The sequence below is a fragment of the Leucoraja erinacea genome, chromosome 7 (assembly GCF_028641065.1).
Source record: "Leucoraja erinacea ecotype New England chromosome 7, Leri_hhj_1, whole genome shotgun sequence".
Taxonomy (NCBI): Eukaryota; Metazoa; Chordata; class Chondrichthyes; order Rajiformes; family Rajidae; genus Leucoraja; species Leucoraja erinaceus.
The window spans coordinates 13784102-13803939 of NC_073383.1; the positions used below are offsets into that span (position 1 = coordinate 13784102).

General features: G+C 42.1%; 1 protein-coding gene across 2 annotated transcripts in view; it reads right to left on the reverse strand.

The window, feature by feature from the left end:
• LOC129698656 (E3 ubiquitin-protein ligase HECW2-like) overlaps window positions 1-19838 on the reverse strand; it is a 313116-nt gene that overhangs the window by 130703 nt on the left and 162575 nt on the right. For both annotated transcript variants that reach the window (XM_055637791.1, XM_055637792.1), the window contains exons 4-5: window positions 11679-11773; window positions 1366-1441 (exon numbers count right to left, since the gene is read on the reverse strand). In XM_055637791.1, the coding sequence (XP_055493766.1) occupies window positions 1366-1441; window positions 11679-11773 (171 nt within the window). The remainder of the gene's footprint in view (window positions 1-1365; window positions 1442-11678; window positions 11774-19838) is intronic.

A 19838-nucleotide genomic window follows, 5' to 3' on the forward strand; every position in this document is an offset into this window, starting at 1 on the left:
CAGTAGAGTTGTTGCCTTACAGTGCTTACAGCGCCAGAGACCCGGGTTCGATCCCGACTACAGGTGCTGTCTGTACCGAGTTTGTACATTCTCCCCGTGACCGTGTGGATTTTCGAGATCAGTTTCCTCGCACACTCCTAAGACGTGCAGGTTTGTAGGTTAATTGGCTTGGTAAGAATGCAAATTGGCCCTAGTGTGTGTAGATATATATATATTTTTTTTAATAATATTTTTATTAGAAGTAGACATATTATAAAGTATAGTTACATATTATAGTAAAAACCTTTCATACACATCAGTCATACATTATTAAAATTTTCAATTGTCGATTACTTCTGCTTCTAGTGATTTTTTTTAATATAGAAATAGAGAGAGAGAGAGAATAAAGAGTTACAAATATCAAAAAAACAAAAAAGGTGGAATGGATTACTTATAATACGTCATTGGAGATAGGTTCGTAGATTATAAAGTATGACTTTTCATCTAATCCTGAGTTCAAGTTTCAGTTGGGTTTTTGTGCCGGTCCAATCTGTCCCATCAGATAATTAATGAATGGAGCCCATATTTTATCAAAAAGTTCTTGTTTGTCCATTAAGACAAGTCTAATTCTTTCTAGATATAGGGTCTCCGACATTTCCACAATCCACATTTTAATTGTGGGGGTCGTAGGGCCTTTCCAAAATTTTAATATTCATTTTTTCCCGGTTATTATACTGTAGTCGAGGACATTTCTTTGGCTTGTTGTGAGTGTTAAACTTTGCTCTGATATTCCAAGTATTATTAATTTTGAGTTTGGATCCAGTTTTGTATTAATAACTTCTGAAATTAGTGTGTAGATAGTTTTAATGTGCGGGAATGTAATTGTAATTCGTTGGTGGGCCGAAGGGCCTGTTTCTGCGCTGCATCTCTAGACTAAACTAAAGTAACTCAAGAAGGGTCTCGACCCGAAATGTCATCCATTCCTTCTCTCCAGAGATACTGCCTGACCCGCTGAGTTACTCAGGCATTTTGTGTCTACCTTAACCTAACTCAATGGTTGTTGCAACTGCTGCATCTTCTGCAACAGCTACAGTGTCAGGGAAAAGGTGACAAAAAATGATTTGATTAAGAATTTGATATATCCATCCAGGGCTTCTTTTTCCACAACAGTGGAAACGTATATATTATATTTAAACCGCTAATACTGTATTCAGTGCATGTGCGTGTGCATTTACTTTGCACGTGCGAAAAGGGAAAAGCTGACTAGTGTAAAAAAATGATAGTTGCTGTGCAATGCATGTAAATATTTCTAGTCTATACTATTACCAGTTAAATGATCTTAATTAACAAATAGCAATTGTGCCTTACAAAAGGGCTGCATCTTACCTGATAATGTGAATCTGACAAGTTTTCGATTGTTCTCACCATTCAATCCACCTTCCCCCAATTCATCTGCTCCGGCCTGTAAAAAAATAATCCAGCAATATAATTTAACCTATGTTAAAAACAACTATTAACAGATCCACTAGTTGGCATTCAGTGCATGGTTTCACCTGCATTGGCAATAGAAAGTATATATTCAATTAAATACAACTCTATCATGTAACTCTCATTAGATTTACTCAAATCATGTTGGCTGATTTTGTGAGCAACAGAATGGAGACCTTTGCAATTTCAACCACTAGATGGCACAAGGAGAGGCCATTAATTTGAAAGGCGTTTTGTTTTCATTTTGATGTTACAAACTTATGCCTAATTACTCTATTAACAGCCACCAATAATCTAAATAAAGCTTTGCAAATGATTCATAGTCAGATTCATGTGATCTGTGGTAGTCTGGCGCGCTGACCTCGACCGGGCTGTGGCCAGGCGATAACTCTCAGACACCTCGTCCTACTTATCCTTAGACCATGACCCCACAGACGAGCACCAGACCTTAATATGACACGCAATTTCTGATTTTATTACTTTCGGCTCTCTGCCCTCTAAAGCCTCCAAACTTATCGTTCCCCAGCCCCGCACGGCCCGATTTTATCTTCTCCCCAAAATCCACAAACAGAACTGTCCTGGCAGACCCATTGTTTCTGCTTGTTCATGTCCCACTGAATTAATTTCCACATACCTCGACTCCATCTTATGCCCCCCTGGTCCAATCCCTCCCTACCTATGTCCAAGACACCTCACACACTCTTCGTTCTTCAATGACTTCCATTTTCCAGGCCCCCACTCCCTCATCTTTACCATGGACGTGCAGTCACTCTATAACTCCACCCCCCACCAGGAAGGTATTAAAGCCCTCCGTTTCTTCCTCGACCGCAGAATCAGCCAATTTCCATCTACGAATACTCTTCTCCACCGAGCAGAGCTGTTCCTTACCCTCGACAACTTCTCCTTTGACTCCTCCCACTTCCTCCAAATCCACGGCAGAGCTATGGGCACTCGCATGGGCCCCAGCTATCCCTGCCTCTTTGTAGGGTACGTCGAACAATCACTGTTCCAGGTGTACACTGGCCCTATCCCCAAACTCTACCTCCGCTACATTGACAACTGCATCGGTGCTGCCTCTTGCACCCATGCAGAACTCACTGACGTCATCAACTTCATGACTAATTTCCATCCGGCACTTAAATTCACATGGATCATCTCCGATATCGTGCCGTGTCGCCCTGCAGCTTGTCAGTCCAGGCTTATCAACTTGGTCTCAATGCCTGCAAGCACGAACTGCTTAATTCGCCAAGGATTCAACAATGGAATTGTATATGGTGCAAATATCAGTGAATATCACTGTTTCTAACCTTACGACAGAACAAAGATCCTTAAAGAATTAGCTGAAATGTGGCAGGTAAGAGGGTCCTTTACCTTGGTGCCCTGAGTCATAGATATTCTCATGTTTATCTGGATGTGTTATTTGTAAGTCCTTTGTCGAATCAATGCAGTTATAATGATAACTGGTTCATTTCTGCCAGATGTAAGCTCTCCCAGAGTTGTTGAACGAGCTGTAGGTTGTACAAGCTGGAAATCACAGGGACACACACGGAGCAAATGATGGTGAAAGCGGGTGGCCTCACCCAGGTCAGCAGCTAGAGAGTGATGCCAGGGGAGGTGGGTGGAGAAGGAAAGCAAGAGGGGAAGTGGCGTAGAGTCATAGAATGATACAGTGTGGAAACAGGCCCTTCAGCCCAATGCCCACACCGGCCAACAGGTCCCAGCTACACTAGTCCCACTGGCCTGTGCTTGGTCCATATCCCTCCAAACTTGTCCTATCCATGTACCTGTCTAACTGTTTATTAAATGTTGGGATAGTCCCAACCTCCTGCACCTATTTTCTATGTTTCTATATTGGGGACGATCAGCCATGATCACAACGAATGGCGGTGCTGGCTCGAAGGGCCGAATGGCCTCCTCCTGCACCTATTTTCTATGTTTCTATATTGGGGACGATCAGCCATGATCACAACGAATGGCGGTGCTGGCTCGAAGGGCCGAATGGCCTCCTCCTGCACCTATTTTCTATGTTTCTATGTTTCAACTACCTCCTCTGGCAGCTTGTTCCATACACCCACCACCCTTTGTGTGAAAAAGTTACCCCTCAGATTCCTATTAAATCTTTTCCCCTCCACCTTGAACCTATGTCCTCTGGTCCTCGATTCCCCTACGCTGGGCATGAGACTCTGTGCATCTACCTATCTATTCCTCTGATGATTTTGGCAGAGATTAGAGGGAAAGTGAAAAGAGGGAAGAATGACTGATAGACGGCCGGGAAACAAAGGTAGGGCCGTCAGAGGCAGGGCTTAGGGCTTGGAAGTGAGCAGTGGAACTCTGTAGTTCATTGGAAATCAAATGATTGGGCATTATGTGTAGGAAGGAACTGCAGATGATGGTTTACACCAAAGATAGACGCAAAATGCTGGAGTAACTCATTGGGCATTAACTGGATCTGATGTGTTGTGCCTTTCTGAAAAGGAAATGGCTGGACAAGTGTAAATATTATTCGCTTTGGTTAAAATAACATAAAAATAGAATATATTTTCAATGGAGAACTACTGTTAAATGGTGATATGGGTTCCGATTTGCATGTGCAAATAAGTGGGAAGTAACTTCTTGAAGGCCTTTAATGCAAAGAGATTGAAGTCCAGATTAAGAAAGTCTGGCTACAATTGAACCGGGCTTTCGAGAAGCCATAACTGGAATTCCATGTATGTTCTCATCCACTTACAACAGGGAAGATATCCTTGCCCTAAATGCAATGCAACAAAGGCATGGAAGGAATCAAGTGAAGAGTGAGTTCTGTGAGAAGATCAAACTTGTAATCTCTTACGATTTTAAGAATGAGCGGCAATCGTATTGAAACTATACAGATTCTGAATAAACTTGAAACGGTAGACATGACAGTCTCAAGGCGAAAAGTCAAATATTGTTAGCCCAGTGTCGGAGGTTTTATTTCTTAAAGAAGTGTGAATCTTCAGGATTGTCTACTTCTTAGAACTGTGGATCCTCAATCATTAAGCATAGTTAAGGGGTGCGATCAACAGATTTTCAAGTTGCGGAAACCAGGAATGTGGAGATGAAGATGAGAATAATGGTGGAGGCGGAGTGAACCAAAGGCCATGTGAACCAAGGCCATTATCTACATCGATCAGTTAGTGGTACATATCAATTAATTCAAAATTGATTATTTTAATCATGCAATATTGATCATAAGCCCATAAAATATGACCTTAAAAGTTGGACGAGGTTTTAGCCTTGCAAAGCAACAAAATTGTCTTTCCACAGTATCAGAAAACTAACAGAAATGCAGTAGCAAAGGAAATATTAAATCTTACTAGTATTAGTTTGCAGTGTAAATGTAGAATGGAAAGGGTGAAAGAATATAATTTCTGCATATTTTCTTGTTTAAACCCCAGGGAACGTTTAAAGCCATCTAAACAAGTATAAGAAAGCCAGGATAAAGGAAATTGCATATTTAATATTTCAAAGCATGCTTCCTGTGTTATTAGGATGCAATAAAATCACACCCAGTAACTTCACTGCCAATTTTACTGAGTACTAAATGGTTATGTTCTATTTTCCTGTTTATAACATTACTTAATAGGCACTTTTTCCCCCCACAAAGTGAATCAGATTTTTTTTCCAGTTTGCCTTCAGTCCAAAAGAATTAAATGCAGTGGGCAGGTCTTTAGACCTTGGTGAAACAACAGAATAAACAGTAGGTAGTGCGAGTGTGCAGAGGAATGGGAGTGGAAGGACAAGGTTTAGTCACTAGTCTTATTGATGGCGAGGAATAAATTATAAAGAGGATTGCTTTCAGGCCTTGCAGGCTTCAAGTACAAAGGGAAAACCTTTTACAGTCCATGCACATTGTCTTTACTCAGGACATTGTTCATTATGCACTGGTCACCATACTCAAGATTCCCACCTACCATTGCCATGCTAAACGGTAATAGCTGTTCCCTCTTACATGGGGTTATGGGGAGAAGGCAGGAGAATGCGGTGAGGAGGGAGAGATGAACGAGCCATGAGTGAATGGCAGAGTAGACTTGATGGGCAGAATGGCCTCATTCTACCTCTATTCCTTTTGACTTTATGACGTCGAATATCTGTGTGGCCAAAACGGGGAGCAAAATCTTTTTGTGGGTCTCAAGCCTCCATTTATTTTCCAATCAAATGTCACATCTCCTTCAGCTCAAGAGCAGCCAGCCAAACACGGGCAGGTATATTTCAATTACAACAAATGGCTTAGTGCTTCCACACGTTCCATTTAGTGTTACAACTGCCGCTACCATGCCAAGTGCAACTGTTGTCTGCAAATCATCTTGTGTCTTGTCTTGGGAGTTGCAGGGAAAAGCAGATGCAAACTTAAAATGACAGTATTTGCTGCATTAAAAAGGTGTTTTACAATGTTCATTTGTGAACTGTTCTACCTTTTAAAAAAAAGTACTATACTGGCCTCTACATTTCCACTCCCAAAAGTCTAATGGAGATTTTTTTACTTGTTGAGAAAGAGGAGGCACAGCTTGAGCTTAAGGATCGCAGTATTATGCTAAGCACCATTAATTCCCCAGAGTGTACACAGACCACGTACCTTCCGCCTGAGCGTGACATTGCGTTTTGTTTATTGTCACGTGTACCGAGGTACAGTGAAAATCTTATGTTACGTGCAAACCAGTCCACGAAAGACAATACATGATTATAATTAAACCATCCACGATGTACAGATATGTGATAAAGGAAATAACATGAATAACATTCAGAGCAAGATAAAATGAGTAAAGTCCGATCAAAGATAGTCCGAGGGTCTCCGTTGAGGTTGGTCGTAGTTCAGGACTGCTCTCGAGTTGTTGGTAGGATGGCTCAGTTGCCTGATCACAGCTGGGAAGAAACTATCTGTGATATAGAGCCAAAGCCCACTCAAAGAACAACCAAGCGTTAACTGTTTAAGAAGGAACTGCAGATGCTGGAAAATCGAAGGTACACAAAAATGCTGGAGAAACTCAGCGGGTGCAGCAGCATCTATGGAGCGAAGGAAATAGGCAACGTTTCGGGCCAAAACCCTTGGGTTTCGGCCCAAAACGTTGCCTATTTCCTTCGCTCCATAGATGCTGCTGCACCCGCTGAGATTCTCCAGCATTCTTGTGTACCCAAGAGTTAACTGTGCAAGTTGTAACTTCAATTAAAGACTGGCTTCAGCACAGAGACTGATACAGTTGGTGCCTGCAAACAATCACGGCCACTTGGTTCAAGAGCAGTGAATATCAACCTCAATCACCAATTGGCAGTACAAAATACAATCAAGTGTGTCACAGTTTGCCCCAGTGAGTCATGGCCAACAAAAAACATGTCAGGACAACACAAATTTAACAAAAGATAGACACAAAATGCTGGACTAGCTCAGCGGGACAGGTGGCATCTCTCGTGAGAAGGAATGGGTGACATTACGGGGGACCCTTCTTCAGACTGCCAAATTACAATTAATGCGCTCAATGGGGATTTGATTAAGGCATTTTTTAAAAGAAATTGAGATTATCCGGTTAAAATGAGAATTGGTTCAGAATATACTGAAATAACTGGAGATTATAAGGGGGCATGATTGTTTCCTCGCCACTGGGATACTGCCTGTCCCGCTGAGTTACTCCAGCTTTTTGTGTCCTTCTTCGGTTTAAACCCATCTGCAGTTCCTTCCTACACAATGTTAACAAATGCAGGGTGTGCGTCAGTAAACACGGCAATCTTAAGGGCCTGTCCCACACGCAATTTTTCGGCGACTTGCCGGCACCCATCATAGGTGCAGCAGGTGGCCGAAAAAAGGTAGGATTCTTTGGGCGGCTGCTCACGACCATACAGGCGACATGTCGAGGGGGGACGCCTGTACGGTCGTGAGTAGACGCTCAGAGAGTCGCCGAATAAATCGCGTAAGTGGAACAGGACCATTATGACCGTTCAACAATCAACGTTCACTGATCTCGTCACTTCCGTTAAAAGAACTAGATTTCTGAAACATGTAACTAATTTGTAACCAAGGTTTCAGAGAGTGCAAGAGAAGCGTGTTTTACAGAAGCTGTCATAGTACCTTCATTTTATAACAGGCCGTTTACTTTAAATGGAACGAGGATAAGTGACTAAAGGCACACTTTGTCCCCATCCTGATCGCATGTTTTTACAAAGACACCACCTGTGTTCAGCAGGGGTCGGAAACCTTGTTTTGCATCGGGGCCAGGACGCATGTCTGAGCGGATGGCGGGCCACATCTATCACGTGTACACATGGATCCCGCCGCGGATGGCAGGCACCAAATCACGTGTTCACAGAAGGTAGACAAAAATGCTGGAGAAACTCAGTGGGCGAGGCAGCCTCATGCAATCCTTGCATGCCTCACCCACTGAGTTTCTCCAGCATTTTGTCTACCTTTGATTTTTCCAGCATCTGCAGTTCTTTCTTAAACGTGTTCGCAGAAGGTGCATTTCCGTGCCGGCGGCTTTGCGCAGGATGCGGTACAGCCAGAGCTCGGGCGCGCTGGGGGCGCTCGACGGGCCGGATGACTACGGAAAAAACAAATCCGCATGCGGGCCGGATGATATCGGGTTACAGGCCGTAAGTTGCCGACCTCTGTTGTACAAGGTACTGCATATTCTACCATGTTTATAGAGTCATAGATAGTGTCATACAGCGTGGAAAGAGGCCCTTCAGCCCAACTTTCCCACTCCGATCAACATGCCCCATCTACACTAGTCCCACCTGCCTGCATTTAGCCCATATCCCTCTAAACCTATCCTATCCATGTATTTGTAAACATTTAAACATTGCAATATTACCTGCCTCAACGACTTCCTCCGCCATTAAATGTTCCCCTCCACACCTAAAACCCATGTCCTCTGGTTCTCGATTCCCCGATTCTGGGTAAAATACTTTGTGCTGTTACCCTTTCTATTCCTCTCATGATCTTATACACCACTATAAGATCCTAGCCTGCTCTACCACTCCCTATAGCTCAGGTGCTGGCAACATCCTCGTAAAAATGACTGCGGAATTTTAGAAACTCATGTCAGTCTCAGTCACAGAGGCCGACGTCAGGAAATCCTTCAGAGGGGTGAATCCTCGAAAAGCACCTGGTCCTGATGGTATACCCAGTCGTGTTCTAAAAACCTGAGCGGACCAACTGGCGGGAGTTTTTACGGACATTTTCAACCTCTCACATCTGAGGACTGAGGTCCCCACCTGCTTTAAAAGGGCATCAATTATACCGGTGCCCAAGAAGAGTAAGGTGACGTGCCTCAATGACTATCGGCCAGTGGCACTAACGCCGGTGGTGATGAAGTGCTTTGAGAGGCTGATCATGGAGCAAATCAACTCCTACCTCGCCAAAAACCTGGACCCACTGCAGTTCGCTTACCGCCACAACAGATCAATGGTGGATGCGATCTCGCTGGCCCTCCACTCCACACTGGACCACTTGGACAACAAAACTCATATGTCAGGCTGTTATTCATCAATTACAGCTCGGCATTCAACACAATCATCCCCTCCAAACAGGTTACCAAACTCGCAGAACTGGGTCTCTGCGCATCTGCAGCTGGATCCTCGACTTCCTCATCCACAGACCACAGTCTGTTCGTATTGGTGGAAATGTGTCAGCCTCGATAACAATCAGCACGGGAGCACCTCAAGGCTGCGTGCTCAGCCCCCTGCTGTACTCACTCTATACCCATGACTGCGTAGCCAACCACAGTGCGAACTCCATCATCAAGTTCGCTGACGACAACACTGTTGTGGAACGTATCACTGATGGGGATGAGTCAGAATATAGAAGGGAGATCGAGCAACTGTCCATATGGGCAATAACCTGGCCTTCAACACCAGCAAAACCAAGGAACTGATTGTGGACTTTGGAAGGAGTAGGAGGGGGACCCACAGCCCCATTTATATCAACGGGTCGATGGTTGAAAGGGTCAAGAACTTCAAATTCCTGGGCGTGCACATCTCTGAAAATCTTTCCTGGTCCGAGAACACTGATGCAATTATTAAGAAAGCTCATCAGCCCCTCTACTTCCCGAGAAGATTACGGAGAGTTGGTTTGTCAAGGAAGACTCTCTCTAACTTCTACAGGTGCACAGTGGAGAGCATGCTGACCTGTTGCATCATGGCTTGGTTCGGCAATTTGAGCACCCTGGAGAGGAATATACTACAAAAAGTAGTAAACACTGCCCAGTCCATCATCGGCTCTGACCTTCCTTCCATCGAGGGGATTTATCGCAGTCGCTGCCTCAAAAAGGCTGGCAGTATCATCAAAGACCCACACCATCCTGGCCACACACTCATCTCCCTACTACCTTCAGGTAGAAGGTACAGGAGCCTGAAGACTGCAACAACCAGGTTCAGGAATAGCTACTTCCCCACAGCCATCAGGTTATTAAACCTGACTCGGACAAAACTGATTATTAATAACCACTTTCTGTTATTTGCACTTTACCAGTTTATTTATTCATGTGTGTATATCTTTATATCATGGTATATGGACACATTTATGTGTTTTGTAGTAAATGCCTACTATTTTCTATGTGCTTAAGCAAAGCAAGAATTTCATTGTCCTATACAGGGACACATGACAATAAACTCACTTGAACACTTGAACTTGGGTGCCAGGAACAGTCTGGGGTGCAAGTGGATGGGGAATGGGTGGGTGGGGGTGACATTGTAAAGCAGCGTCTCACGATCAATGGTGATAACTGCGTATTACAGGGAGAGCTCTTTTGCAAGGGCAGCAGAACATCAGCAGGCAGCAACATAAAATGGTGGCACAAACCAATAAACATTCAATGAATCTCATGCATGAAGCTTGTACTCGTTTCTGACCATTACACTAACTAGTTCCCCAGGTGCACATCTACCTTCATCATAGGCTCAGGTTCTGCTCGAGTTCACATCTTAAAGCATTTACAAATGAATCTCACTTTTTAACACTTTTTGCCCAGAGAATTTTGAAAACATAAGCTGATAACAACATAACAACAGAGATGGGAGCACAGCTATTGCTGCCACAGGAGAACAACAGAGTGGACTCTGTATAGGAAGGAACTGCAGATGCTAGTTTATACCAAAGATAGCCACAAAATGCTGGAGCAGCTCAACGGGTCAGGCTGCATCTCTGGAGAAAAGGAATTGTGTCTGAAGAAGGGTTCCAACTAGAACATCGCCTATTCCTTTTCTCCGGAGATGCTGTCTCACCCGAAACGTCACCTATTCCATCGCTCCATAGATGCTGCCTGACCCACTGAGTTACTTGGTTCATTAGCAGAATGAACAATGTCTCTCAATTCAATAAACATCAAGGAATGGGAAATAAAAATGAAAGTACTATGAGGGTGAATGCAGCAGAGCGTTTGTATTTGGTGAAAAAGCAGATATAAATAAAGAGAGAGTTAGAAAGAAAGATCATGATGGATTCGACTGAGCAAGGGAAATCAAAGCAATTGACCTTTTTAATAATCTATAACCATTATGAGCACGAAGGAACAAAAAACACACCTTTAATTTCTGAAAGAAAATCAATTAATAATCAACAATAATTACATTTTTAAATAAATACCCATGTAGTTCTTTGCTTGATGAAGTTTCCTGGCAAGTTCAATAAATAATTAATACACAAACATGAAAATCATTGCAAAGTTAAGATGTCATTCTTACAAAGTTTACATAAGAGTGCATCAAGTCGGAAGTTACAATTATCGACCATTACATATCAATAGTGCTCTATCTTATCCTCCCTCACAACCATATGTGTTCCACTTAAATGTCCATTTTTTCTTGGCCACTTCATCAATGATGTTGTTTGTGGCTGCCAATGTTGACATATTGGCTTTAGCAATCTTAGATGGCAGACATTCAGATTTTATGAAAAACCAAGCAATAAATCCATCGCTTTCTTAAATTCAGCCTTTTAAAAATCATAAACACTCCCAGATTACATAGCTTACTCACGGCGAAGAGCTAGCACTTATCAGCAACTGGTTTCGAGCTCTGACGGTCTTATTTTTGGCCCAGTTTAATCCAACTGCAACCTGACCATGTAGAGGAGTGCTTCCAATTGGCCAACCTGTTGGGTCACTGCCGTTTGACAGGGAATAGATCAAACAACATTTTCTGCAATCACTGTCCAAAGCATTGAATCAAACCAACCAAAAAATTATAGTAAGTGTCCTACTCACCATAGTAGCGGAGTTTTTTACTGTAATACATGGGGTGGTGGCTCGCAGTGCTCCGCTTACACCATGGTAGTATTTAAAACTGATTTTAGTTTCAGCTGAGGAGCAAAGAGAGAGAGATAACTGGTTAAATTCTCAACGATTTCAGAAGAATCACTTTAGTTTAAAAAAAAAGTTTTTGTTCTGATTTACATATTTCGCCAAATATTCACTAGAAATTGCCATTGCTTAAAAAGAAACAAATAGCAGGAGCTGCTTGGCACGACTGCTAAAACTTGACAAGATCCTGTTTCCCTCCGAGAGAGTTGACCCATTAGATTCCTTTGATCAACTCTTACATCCAACATTGTGCTTAGTGATGGTCATTGCTGGCATCTATTTTACACCTTGCAGATGGGGCCAAGCTCAGCCACGGGCAGCTTGTGACGGTGGTCAGGTGCGTGGAGTGTGTCGATGATGACAAAAAAAGAGAGCTTTCACCGATACATGATGCAGAAATTGGCCCGCATTTTTGCAAATGTGACTTCATGAGGTAAATGGCCATGGGAGTTTAATGTAAAGTATTAAAAGTTTATTTGATGCAACATATACAGTAGACAATTATAATATAACTACAACAGGACTTAGACAGGTATTTTCCATTTGTAGCTGGTGGAACTGAGTGGGCCACACCACTTTTGTAGAGGGAATAGACAATAGGTGTAGGAGTAGACCATACGGCCCTTCGAGCTTAGCACCGCCATTCACTGTGATCATGGCTGATCATCCACAATCAGTACCCCGGATTTTCTTTTGTTCTTCTTCAATCGATCTTTTCACTTTCTACTTCCTTTCTTTCTTGTTTTCTTTTTCTCCTCTTTTTTCATTTTCATAATTTGTGTTATAAGATTAAATATGTAGCTGTACAATAATTGTATAATTTTAAGATGCCAAATGTTTTATCTCTGTACAATTGCTTCTAATTCAAAAAATAAAAAATAAATAATAAAATAAAATATTTGAACCATTCTTCACACCGATTGAAATGGGGGAAGAAAGCTGGAAAAGAAAGATGGGAGTAGGATAACGTCTGGCAAGTGATAAATGGATATAAGTGATACAAGTGATAAATGGATACAAGTGAGGGGTGGGGGGTTGGGGGCAAGGGATTTGATTGCAGATGGATGGAGTGACAAAAGCTAAGGGTGAACAGGAGACAAAAGGGTGTCAGATAATGATAGAAGACAAGTGAAATGTTAAACTGGAGAGGATATTCCAGGTGAGAAAGGCATTCATGTGTACTTCTTCAAACCTTGTCCACAGTATATGGTCAATCGGACTGTCCATTCCCTCTACAAATGCTCTTGATGTGACCTTGACAATTGTAAGACCGAGCATAGACTAGACAACCATTTCACCAAACACTTGCTCTCTGTCTGCCATGGCATGCTGGATCTCCCAGTTGTTAACCATTTTAACTCCTCTTCCCATTCCCAGAATGGGAGTGCCTGGAGCGTGGCCTTGCATCACCCGGCGCGGGTTTAATGGCTGCGGGACACTTACCATCGCCCGCCAGGGGCTTTGACTCTGACATCGGGAGGAGAATGGGGAGAGCAGGGGAGAGATAAGACTTTGCCTTCCATGACAGTGAGGAGGAGATTCACTGTGGTGGATGTTTGTAAAAATTATGTTGTGTCTTGGTTCTTTTTTTCTTGTGTGTATGACTGCAGAAACCAAATTTTGTTTGAACCTCAATGAGATTCAAATGACAACAAATAAATTGTATTGAACTGTATTGTATTGTATTGGTAGCTTACAACCCAGTGGTATGAACATTTAATTCTCCAATTTGAAGTAATGCTATCCTTTGACTACCCTTGTCTCCTTTCATTTGTGGCCTTCTGTCACTTACTCCACTCATCTGCCAATTAGCCAACTATTGTAGCTCATTGCTCAAAGTAGCTAGTCCAGTTCAAGTCTTCCTCAGTCAAATCAATTTTTTGCAATTTAATGCTTGTACTGAAATATACCCTTGAATGGTCATAGGATGACTTAAACAGCAACTGTTTCTGGCACTGTTACTGATCATAATTGCCAATTCCTTCTCCTGCTTCCACACAACAGCATGTCTAGGAATGTATTGCATCTTTCATGCTTTCTGCACTATTGTCCGTTGTGCAATGCAAAGAGGAGGCCTTTCCTTCCTTCCCATCGCCATGGTCGTTGTTCTTCTGAACTATCGAGCACATCTTATTAACTTTGCTCCAGTCTTCAAACACACAAATCTGTACCAATACTAGGTCATAACCAATCCAATACCCCCTTCCAAAGGACAATGACAACCCCATGGGCTGAGTGGACAGCGGTCCTGCTAGATAGCTATTGACACTATGCAGAAGAGCCCCACTGACCAGACTCAAGACAAGCTCAAGCTAGTTCAGTTCCTCCATGGGTCGCTATGAGACCCTGCAAATTAGAACATCATTTTGAGACCAGAAGACCTTTCATTACGACACATTCACATCCGCTGTCTGAAACCACGCCGTTAAAACAACTAGGTTGAAAGGGCAGACGGTTTTCTGGTTGGGAAATTGACATACATCGTATATCAAAAGAAGATGGTCTTTAAATGTACATATTTAAATTTACCAGTTAAGAGACTGGTCTTTAAGTTTACTATGAGCAACATCACGGCCATTTTCAAGGTTTATTAATATTTAGATATTTCATTTAAATTTTATGTAAGCCCTAATTTTACAAAAAAAAAAAAAAAATTCTGTGCAAGGCACTGTCATAGAAAATATTATACATTTAAAAAAAAAAGTTTATTTTGGCATAAGATCTCAACAAATCAGTTACAAACAATAAGAAAAGACACCAAGTGGTATGTTGGAGATGTGTTGACATTGTTTTGCTAACATAGTTCATCTCAAATGGAATTAGATGAAGGCTGATCTACCAAACTTTGTCACGGGAAATAAAAATCATGTAAATGGGAGAACACTGATAACTGTCCCTCCTGAGAGTACACTTCACTGTTTTGAGAATGTCCTGAAGTTTAAACATTATTTTGGTCATTTTCCTTCGAGGAGCAAACGTTATGAGACTCTAAACATGTGGCAATTTGTATTTGAACTCACAGTTACACCAAAGCAGAAAACTGCTTTTGCCTCAGGGGATAGATAGATAGATTCTTGATTAGTACAGGTGTCAGAGGTTTAGGGGAGAAGGCAGGAGAATGGGGTTAGGAGGGAGAGATAGATCAGCCATGATTGTATGGTGGAGTAGACATGAAGGGCCAAATGGCCTGCACCTATTCCTCGACCTTCAGACCTTAACCTTGAAAGAAGGATTTAATGGGTTCTGCCCCTCACACTAACACTGGCCAGGGTTCCATGAAAAGGCGTTTAAGAAGGAACTGCAGATGCTGGAAAATCGAAGGTACACAAAAATCCTGGAGAAACTCAGTGGGTGCAGTTCAGGCCGAAACCCTTCTTCGGCCCTAAACGTTGCCTATTTCCTTCGCCCCATAGATGCTGTGGCACCCGCTGAGTTTCTCCAGCATTTTTGTGTACCTTCCATGAAAAGGCCATGTGAGGACTTTACTATTATTTACACAAGAGACACAAGAATCTGCAGATACTGGAATCTTGAGCAAAAACCAGGCTGTTAAAGGAACTCAGCAGATGAGGCAGCATCTAAGAAGGGGTGGGAGATTGCAACCTTCACGAATGCAATCAAACTGGCGTGCACAATCAAATAAGATCAAATAGAACAAGTTGTTGTGCAACTTTAGGCTGTGTACGCCCTACGCAAGAAGAAGAAGCATCTAAGAAGGGAAATGGACAGAAAACATTTTGGATCGGCACCCTAACTCAGGCTGCTGGAAGGGAGATACCTGGTAGATAGAAGCGAGTGGAAGGGATGAAGTAAGAGCAAGTGTTTACAGCAGGCCTATTCATGTAATGCCATGTAATATTCAGTAATGCCAAGATGTTTGCACAACGCAGGCCTGCGTCTCGTAGTTTTTTGTAATTTAGTTAGTAATAATTAGTTTTTCTTGCAGAATTCTGTATTTTTTTATTATTCTGACAATTTTTTATGCAGCAACTACTACAGCTGCGCAAAACTGCATTTCGTTGTACTCATACTTGTATTTGTGCGATGACATTAAAGTTGAATTGAATAACTGGTAGTAATTAGTTCTTGCAGAAGCTGGAGGACAGATTTTACAGCCTATCAGCTGCAAGAAATTTGTCATTCGTGAATATAATCAAGAAGGCTCCATTACCACTTCCCTCATTTGAAGAAAAGCTAGAATTTTTTAAAGCAATTCCAAATCGTCTCATTTATATTTGCAGCGAGAACACAGAAAATTAAAGGTATATAGTTTCTATATTCAGACTCCTAATGCCTGTTCATATGTCATTTTGCATATCTTTTTAAAACTAGAACACTCACTTTAGTAATTATCAAGTTATCAAATTGGAAACATTTGTCTCTTGAGGCTTATGTTGTAATAAATATAATATAATCATGTACAACACCAACTCCATAATTTGTTTAAATGTGTTGTACCTTCAACTTATGAAAAACACATTTTATGCATAGGCAGGTTTACCTACAGTATGTTCTAACACTAATCAAAACGTGCACCTTTTAGCCACACAATTGTTAATTCTGGTCAAATTGGAGAGGCCAGCACACTAAAATTGAGTAACGGCTTCTGGGCTGCTAGGCCATTTGGTCAATTTAAATGTGCGTTCTGCAGAAATAGAACAAGCTGCAGAATGGTGCCAGTTTGGCTCGATCCCAGATAAGAGCTGCAGGAAGAGAATGGAACATCTGCAGATCCTGACAATTAGGTGCAAATTGCATGGAACGGATTGGATGAATGCAAACCAGACTTATACATTGTAAATATTGTTGCAAAGCTTTACTTTTAGATGTTGATTGGATTAAGTATTGAGCCTTGTCTGGGTTTCTTGAAAATCAAGGCACATGTTGCGATGTTTGCTTCCTTTCAGAAGCTTCGTTTGAATACATTGTATTAGTCACTGTATTATTGGGTTAGGGAAATGTCTATCACATACTGGGTTAATCCATATCGGTTATTGAACTGTAAAGAGACCACCCCCATGTGGTTCGGCCCCTCAAGGTTCGGGCACCTATAAAAGGCCGCTCCCACACGGTCCTGTGTCGATCTTCTGGGAGAAAATTAGGACTGAGTGACCTTCTGGAGTGTCTCTGCTTGAACGAGGCTAAAGACGGCTTGGCCAGGCAGATACGAGGATTGAACCCGCGATGGTTAGGTATAGTAGTGGGAACTGTTATTGTGTTTTTCCAAAATAAAGTTTAGATACGCAAGTGCTTGACAGTATTTTATTGACTGAAACTAGACTGAGGGGAAGCTTAGAATGAGCTATTTACACAATGACACTAGTGAATACAGGCAACATTGCATAAATAGTCCCTATTTTCTCTGCAGCTTGAGCTACAAGTGACCCCGTTGAGTGACAAACCCTCTCAGAGCTGAAATGAAATGCAACTCTTTCAGGAAATATCAAATGCACAAGTGCTTTTTATTTCCCAGAGAACCCACCCTGGCCTTTATTTTTAGAAGCACCCCTGCTTTAAAATCTCTTGCGTGCCACAACAAAAATGTTATAACACAAGGAAGAGATACCCTATCATCACAGAGGAATGCTACACACAGTCTGGCCTGTGTCCGGTTAGTCGTCTGTAAACACCTGATCCTCAGCTTCTCGGAGTAGTTACATCTGCAGTCACTGGAGTTGACATTTCCTGTTCCCACAAGCGTCATTCATATTACCGTCAGCCTGCACGAACACTGACACTGGGCTCCTGCACTTCATTCAAGGGTTTCAAAAGCTTAAAGGCACAATGATTTAATAATAAAGGCCTCTGTATAATGCAATGCCAATGTCAATGTCATGATGATGCACTTAGTTAAGACAATTTGATTTTATAACTTGGAACTGTGCGTTTATTAAGATTTTACTGTCGTTCAACGCCTACTTTTCTCAGGAAATGAAATTATCAGACATGGCCTCCCTCTCTTACATCATCCTCGAATAAAATCATTGATATTAGTGTTAATAAAATCTGTGTTCCGACCCAGCAGCCCACTTCCAAATCTTTCCCTCCATAGTCCTTGAAGTTGTTGACGCTTCACAAAGCAATCCTTATCTCTTCAGCAAATCCGTACATGAACCCAAACACATTCCATTGATAAAGCCTTGCTCAAGTTATAAATAACATCTTGCATTGTTACGGACCGTGGTTCTTGTATGTTAATGCAGAGACAGAGAAGGACACAAAGAGGGACAGAGGGACAGAGAGACACAGAGAGAGAGAGAGACACACACACACACATACACAGACACAGAGAGAGAGACAGAGAGATAGACGGAGACAGAGAGAGAGACGGAGACGGACAGAGAGAGAGAGGGAGAGAGACAGAGACGGACAGAGAGACAGACAGAGACAGAGATGGAAAGAGTGAGACGGACAGACAGAGAGGGAGACACACAGAGACGGAGAAAGACAGAGAGAGAGAGACCCAGAGAGAGAGACCCAGAGAGAGAGAGATATACTCTTTGTATATATTTTAAAAAACTGGAAATTCATGGTAAATGTTTACAAAGAAACAAAGCATAAAATGTGCATACACTGTAACCAATCTGATATAAATATCAGAACAGCCTACATCAGGTACATTAGTTTCATACTGAAGGAACCATGCACACCCGAGGATTATTACTTTATGACCAGATTCCAGGCAATATTAGTTGAGGATAAAAGCTTTGAACCAAACCATTTCCTCTATTAATATAACAAGACACCTAAATCAAAACAAAGTGTGACTTAGTTATTTTTAGCAGCTAACCAGGAGGCATGGCTACCATGACATATAATATGTTCGTTAGTTATAAAAAAATTGCTGGGCATCCGATCAAAAATGGAAAATGTTGGGAGGTGCACAGTGGGCCTGGCAACAGAATTGGGGAGAGAAACAGTCCACCAGTTGGGTTAAAGGTACTTCATTGGAATTGGTTTTGGCAGGATGTGTGCTTTTGGATAAAGCTGAGGGAAGGAATGGAGATAACTGAGGAAATGTCTGTGATAGAGTGCAGGCCAGGTTGTCAAGCAAATCATTACTTTAAAAAAAGGCAGCTAGAGAAAGAAAAAGAGAAATGAAACACATGATACCTAAGCTATGGCCACATCTGTAGGGAGAGAGAAGGTTAAGTGTGCGGGGGTTAAATGGGGCTTAGCTGTTAATTGTTAAAATATCATTAAGTTTAAACAGCTGCAACATAGAAAGATGAAGTTGGGTTGCTGTTCCTCGAGGTTACATTGGAAATCGTTGGAGCAGAGTTGGTCAATGTAGGGAGAGCGATCATAGTGAGAATGTAATGTAGAAATTAAATAACAGGAGACTAGAAGTTCAGGGTTGCCCTTGTAGACTGACTGGAGATGGTCTGCAAAGTGGTCACACAATGCTCCTTTGGTTTCTCCATTCAAATTAAGTTGACATTGTGAGCACTATTTGCAATACTCTACATTGGAGGAGAACCAAGTGAATTAATGCTTCACCTCAAAAGACTGTTTGGATTCCAGAATGATGGGCAGTGGAGAATTAAAAGAGAGGTTGTTGCACCTTCCACGGTGGAATGGGAAGTTGTCATTAAAAGGGAAATGGCTGATGGAGATGAAAGAGTGGACCAGAAGGTCATGGAGTGGATGTCTCTTTGGAATACACAAAGGGAAGGGGAAGATATGTCCAGTCAACAAAATCTTATTGAAGGTGGCGGAAGTTATGGAAGCCAACCCATTAAATACAGAGCAGGAAGTGTGAAAGGTGAGGACCAGGGGACTCGGATTGTTGTTTGAGCTGGAAGGATGTGAGAGAAGTGAAGAAAACAGAGGAGATACAGCTGAGAGCCCTGTCAACATGGAAGAAGGTAACAACAAAGCAAACAGAGATAAAATGTGGTTGGAGACAGTAGGAATGGTTGGAGAACTGAGAAAGGGGAGCGGATGGAGAGAGAGGGGTAAAGGAAGGGCTACTTGAAGTTAGAGAAGTCAATGTTCACATCTATTGCGTCCGCTGCTCTAGATGTCAGCAGATCTATATCGGTGAGACCAAGCGGAGGTTGG